Source organism: Triticum dicoccoides, chromosome 4B (assembly GCF_002162155.2).
Source record: "Triticum dicoccoides isolate Atlit2015 ecotype Zavitan chromosome 4B, WEW_v2.0, whole genome shotgun sequence".
Lineage (NCBI taxonomy): Eukaryota > Viridiplantae > Streptophyta > Magnoliopsida > Poales > Poaceae > Triticum > Triticum dicoccoides.
In genome coordinates this window covers 661,955,606-661,961,803 of record NC_041387.1, presented here as the reverse complement: position 1 = coordinate 661,961,803, position 6,198 = coordinate 661,955,606, and the positions used below count along the sequence as shown (strand labels likewise).

Genomic DNA, 6,198 nt, shown 5'->3' with positions numbered 1-6,198 from the left:
GTCGACGACAAGGCGCCTACGGTGACTTCGTAAATTTCAAGATGACATGCCGGCTCAGTCTCTCGGAGATGCTCACAGGGATAGGGAGTGCGTGTGTGCGTCATAGGAATGAGTGTATGCGCGTGTGTATGAGCGCTTGCGTCTGTACTTATGTTCAAAAAAAAAACAGATAACCTTTTTTTTTTGAGAAAACAAAAAAGACAGACCACCTGCCTGCACCACCATATCCCTCCCGCCCGGGTGGGCCGGCCGGGGTGGCCCGTACCACGCAGCACTCCAAGAAAACCGCGGCCGCACGACGCACAGAAACTCCACCGAAAGCGAAAGCTCCCTCCCGCCGATTGTTTGCATGCTAAAATCCATTTCTTGTTTCTTTTTCCGGAACCCACTCCTATCCATCTCCCTCCCATTGTTTTGGCACCGCCGCCGAACCCACCCTCCCGAAACCATGGGCCAACCCACCTACAAAACCCTCCTGCCCCCCATCCCCGCCGTCCCACACCACCATCACCACCACCACTTCACCGGACCGGAGCAAGAAGATAGACCTTCAGAGGAGGAAAGAAGGAAGCAAGGCCGACGACGATGCGGGCGAGCTGCAACGGCTGCCGGGTGCTGCGCAAGGGCTGCGCCGACGACTGCACCATCCGCCCCTGCCTGGCCTGGATCCGGAGCCCCGACGCGCAGGCCAACGCCACCGTCTTCCTCGCCAAGTTCTACGGCCGCGCGGGGCTCATCAACCTGCTCGCCGCCGCCCCCGACGACGCCCGGCGCCCGGCGCTCTTCCGCTCGCTGCTCTACGAGGCGTGCGGCCGCGCGGCCAGCCCCGTCTACGGCGCCTCCGGCCTCTTCTCGACCGGGAACTGGGAGGCCTGCCAGGCCGCCGTCCAGGCCGTGCTCGAGGGCCGCCGCATCCCCCAGGTCGCCGCCGACCAGGCCGCCCCGCACCCCGGCCTCCTGGCGGCCTACGGCGTCCGCCGTATCCCCAAGGACGGCATCGACCGCGCGTCCGCCGCGCTCCGCGTCTCGCCCGCTGGCCGCGCCAGCTTCAAGCGCGCGTCCTCCTCCTCCTCTTCGGCGGCCAGGTCCAAGCGCGACGGTGGCCACGAGGAGGCGTCGGCCGGCAGCAGCCACGACCACGGTGTTGAAGACGACGGCAAGGCGCTGGCAGCCGAGCAGAAGAGGGGACAGTCGTCGTCGTCGGAGGCCGAGGCGGGCTCGCACGTGAGCCAGGCAGAGCAGAGCGCGAGCGCCACTGTGCCGCAGGTGGCAGAGGACGACGGCGAAATTGATCTGGAGCTGACCCTCGGGTTCGGGCCGGCCACGCGCGTGCTGAGGTCGCCGCCGGCGCGCTTCGAGGCCAGCAGCTTGAGCGCCGAGTCCGGCCACATCGGCCTGCTGCTTGGGCTGCCGGTGTGAGACAAGAGAAGAGACCCGGCGACAGTGCCGTCCTTCGTACTGCTAGCTGAGAGAGAAGAGAGAGAGAGACAAAAATGGCAGTTTTTTTGGGATCATCGTTCGTGTCATACTGACACCTTTGGAATAGAGATATCGAAGAGAAGAATATTGTGTAGTGCCTATATAAAACCTGTACAAATTAAATTAAATCAAGAAACCTTTTTGTCTCTGCTGAGGGATTTGGTCAAGGGGATACATCTATTAATTAATTTCCAAAAATAAATGGATATATATGCGTGAGTACACCTTAGAGATACTTTTTTTTTTTGAGACAAACACCTTTGAGATACATGTACTTTTGGAGGTGGGTCGAAATTTCATGAGCTGACTACATGAGCGCACACGACGCATGACGGAACATAACCTTCACGCGCCTTTCACTGCCATTGACCGCACCACCGGAATAGGGACATAGCAGAAATTACCCTATTTCAACTCTAGGGCATGGATGCCTCACTACCACACAAAACCTAAAAAGGAAATGAGGCCCTCTTGCTGGTGATGGACCGGGATCCGCTGCACCTCCAGGGCTCATAGGACCATCGAAGGTGAGGCGGGCCGTGAGTGACAACGGCGAGAAGCGAGGGTGGCCGGATGTGAGGAGACATGATTCTTTTACAAGATGGGGGAGATTTGTATAGGGAAAAATCATTCTCTCAAGTTGCAGAAAAAAGTATATTTTTTTAGGGGTAGGAAAAGTTCACTTTTTTTTAGAAAGAAAAGGTTGGCTATGATTGGAAAATTGGGAATGAGATCAATGTGTTGGGTCTGCCCAACTAAAATGAGCCGGAAAGACATGGGAGGAGGACACAAACATCATAAGTCCTACGATGGAGTTGAGTTGTATCTCGTTGAGTTTCATCGAACAAAGATGGAACAAAAGAAGAAGAAAAAACACGATGCAATGACATCCCCTTTCTAGGACGTCGCTGCCTTGGACAAACACTAATTGCACCAGTACGTGTGCCCGACGGTTGACACCAACCTACAACTCGTTGGAACCCCTCCAAGGAAGGCCATCAACATGGAGAAAGCGAGCAACTATTATTCCCATCACCGCCATTGCCTCAACTTCACAGACACCAAAAATCTCAAGAACCCTGGACCAGACACACAAATGTAGGGTTCCCTTGCCATCCTGTTTGATGCATGACCAATGGAGGGTATAGAAACCCGCGGCAACGTTGGTGGGTTGAGGAGAAATGTTGGACTCCTCCTGGTCAACTCGTATCTTCTGAAACCTAAAAAACTAACTTTTATTTTATCAGAGGAACCATTACTGCTCAAGCGATATTTCAATTTTGATTGAATTCCATGTGAGGACTTCGGAAGGCAAGGGCACCAAAGCTGGGACAAAGACGAATTTGGTTGCACGTTGCAGAAATTGTGCCAACTTAAGATATACAATGGAAACCGTATGTAATTGATTGCACCTGTGAGCTATGGATGAGACCAAAATCATTTATCGGAGGTGATGATATGCCCGTTGCTTTGCGTGACCGAAATAACGAACACAGGAATGTTTCTCAGGTGTACAAATATGAATCGGCAATATTAGAAAAATTATATGTAAATATAGAAGAGTCTGTGCAGTATAATATTTATTCACATTTTATTAAAAATAAAAAAGTCTACTATTTCTTGTAATTTTCATGAACCTTTGTACATTCGATATAAATTCATGAACATTTTTTAGACCCTTGTACATGTCTTTAAAACCCATGAAACTCTTTTACAAATTCACATACATTTTTTAGTCCATATGTATTTAAAAAATGAAAAACTTTCAAAAAACATTAATAGTTTTTTAAGTATATGAATAAATAAATTTCATGTGCATTTTGCTTAAATTATGAATGTTTTTAAACACCTCAATTATTTTTAGAATTCATAAACCCTTTTTTGTAACCTGCAAAAAATATAGTCTGAGTATTAGAACAGCTAGAAATTGTGATGAAAGCTAAAATTAGAGAGAAAAATAAGTTGCAGCGTCCTCGCTGGGCTTTTCTCTAGCATTCGGCCCATTAGACTCGGCCTAGTAGTAATAATGTCAGTACCCCATGGCCCATGATTGTTGGGAAGCTGTGCAACTGCTATAATTGCATTTGAGTATATAGGGAGCAACTAGTTGGAGGGTGCAATCGCACGGGGAATTTTTCTCGTGTCACGCGTTGGGCGCTTCCTTCATCAGGTGTTTCTTTGATTTTATTTTATTTTATTATTTTTCATGGTGTTTTTGTTCTTTCGAGTTTTTATGGTTCTCAAATTTTTGGGGTTTTCTTATGTTTTTTCCGTTTCTCAATTTTTTTTCGGGTTCTTCTCTGCCACGAGCAGGGAGTACATGTTTGTTTTCATGTGAAGCATATTGGTGATTTTATTTTTCCTTTTTTCTTCTTCTTTTTATCCTTTTCTTTCTTAATTTGCGAACATCTTTCAAATTCGTGAACATCTTTTAAAGCTGTGAACATATTTTAAAATCATGATCTTTTTTGAAATTGCGAACATTTTGTAAACTCATGAACATTTAAAAAAAAATTGTGAACATGTTTTGAATTCGTGTTTTTTTTGAAATAGTGAGCATTGTGAAATATTGTGGTTCAAATATTGTGGAACATTCAGTTTTCAACCCAGGGTACTGCAGTGACTTGAAGGAATATTGCGTAGCCTTGACTTGGATAGTATAGAAAGCATTTTTTTTTCAGTCAGTCCTTTATTTAGTTTTAGAAAAGGTGAATATTTTTTTTAAAAAAATTGAGAACATGTTTTCTAAAAGGTGAAACTGCTTTTGAATTATTATTTTCAAAAATAGTAACTTTTAAAGTATTTGTGAACATTATTTAAAACACAATAATTTTATGAAGCACGATAATTTTTCTAACACAATTGTAATTATTAAATATTAAAAAAAGGATACCACCTTGACATGATTGGGTAAGTGGCGTAAATTGTGGCCGAAAAGGTAGAGGTTGAAACCTAATGCATGAGCTCTTCATGCCAGACAGACAACCTGCCTGTCTTCACGATATCCCTCCCTCCCGGATTGGCCGGGATGTCCCCTACCATACAACGCGCACACAGCACTCCAAGAAAACCGCGGCGGCACCCGGGAAGGATACTCCACCGAAAGCTCCCTCCCGCCTATTGTTTCTCAGCTAAAATCCATTTCTTTCAGAAAATTCAATTCGGTTGAAAACTGAATGCGGTAACTATGTTTTTCAAATACCTCATTCCTATCATAGAAGACCGGCACCTTTGGATGAGCCCGAACTCATTAGACCCGGTGAACAATAAGATAAAATAAAATAGCATGATTTTTTTTGAAAATTCCGATTATTTTGTGGTGCAATATGCTCAAATGCGTGATGCGTGATGTCTTTTTTGCCACTGACATAACACACATGAGCATTTTGAACCACAAAAAAACCAGATTTTTTTAAAGAAAAATTACTATTTAAGAAGATTTTACTGTTGCTCATATGAGAGAATAGCCGCATCCGTTTCTTTCTTTCTTCCTTTTGTGGAGCACAGCACCGGCATGATCGATCTCCCATAGTTTTGGCAGCGGCGCCGAACCCACCCTCCCAAAACCATGGGCCAACACACCTATAAAACCCTCCCGTCTCTCCGCCGTCCCACACCACCAGTTCACCGGAAGAAGAAGAAGATAGACACTGAACCACCTCGACCGATCGACCATGCGGGCGAGCTGCAACGGCTGCCGGGCGCTGCGCAAGGGCTGCGCCGACGACTGCACCATCCGCCCCTGCCTGGCCTGGATCCGGGGCGCCGACGCGCAGGCCAACGCCACCGTCTTCCTCGCCAAGTTCTACGGCCGCGCCGGGCTGCTCAACCTCCTCGCCGCCGGCACCGACCCCGCCCTCCGCCCGGCGCTCTTCCGCTCGCTGCTCTACGAGGCGTGCGGCCGGGTGGCCAACCCCGTCTACGGCGCCACCGGGCTCTTCACGACGGGCCAGTGGGAGGCGTGCCAGGACGCCGTCCAGGCCGTCTTCGAGGGCCGCCGCATCCCCGTCCGCTCCGGGGCCGTCAGGCATCCCGGCCTCGTGGCGGCGTACGACGTCCGCCGCCATGTCCCCAGGCCCAATGTCGTCCCTGCGCCTGCAAACGCCGCCGGCCCGCTCGCGCTCGGCGTCTCGCGCGCCATGTTCAAGCGCGCGTCCTCCTCTTCGACGGCCAAATCCAAGAGCCCCTCCGGCGCCGGGCGCGGCGAGCACGACGGTGACCTCGACCGCGTGCCCAGCCACGGCGAGTCGGCCGGCAGCCACGACCACGTCGAAGACGACGGCGTGGCAGTGGCAGTGGCAGCCAAGCAGGTGAGGGGAGAGTCCAGGGACGCCGAGGCTGAGGCGGCCTCGCACGTCAGCCAGGCAGAGCGGAACCCCCCAGTGCCGCAGCTGGCCCGGGAAGACGACGACGAAATTGGACTGGAGCTGACGCTCGGATTTGGGTCGTCAACGCGCGTGCTGAGGTCGCCGCCGGCGCGCTCCGACGCGGCCAGCAGCTCGAGCGCCGAGTGCGGCCACATCGGCCTGCTGCTTGACCTGCCGGTGTGAGAGAAGAGACGCGGCCACAGTGCCGTCCTTCGTACTGCTAGCTGAGAGAGAAGAGAGAAGAGAGGAGAGAGAGAGAGAGACAAAAATGGCAGTTTTTTTGGGATCAATATGAGTATTAGAGAAGAATAATGCAGTATCTGAAACCTGGAAATTTTCAAATTAAATTCAA

General features: G+C 50.0%; 2 protein-coding genes across 2 annotated transcripts; both read left to right on the top strand.

Annotated features, from left to right (window-relative positions):
* Positions 1-517: 517 nt before the first annotated feature.
* Positions 518-1,625, top strand: LOC119294235 (LOB domain-containing protein 41-like). Its single transcript, XM_037572464.1, has one exon. The coding sequence runs from the start codon at positions 586-588 to the stop codon at positions 1,417-1,419; it is 834 nt and encodes a 277-aa protein (XP_037428361.1). The 5' UTR covers positions 518-585; the 3' UTR covers positions 1,420-1,625.
* Positions 1,626-5,153: 3,528 nt separating this feature from the next.
* LOC119294234 (LOB domain-containing protein 42-like) lies at positions 5,154-6,198 on the top strand. The gene has a single exon (XM_037572463.1). It carries the CDS (start codon positions 5,154-5,156, stop codon positions 6,027-6,029), a length of 876 nt encoding a protein of 291 aa, XP_037428360.1. The 3' UTR covers positions 6,030-6,198.

Excerpts from the sequence above, each read along its gene's own strand:
- LOC119294235 (XM_037572464.1), top strand. The coding sequence starts at position 586 with ATGCGGGCGAGCTGCAACGGCTGCCGGGTGCTGCGCAAGGGCTGCGCC.
- LOC119294234 (XM_037572463.1), top strand. The coding sequence starts at position 5,154 with ATGCGGGCGAGCTGCAACGGCTGCCGGGCGCTGCGCAAGGGCTGCGCC.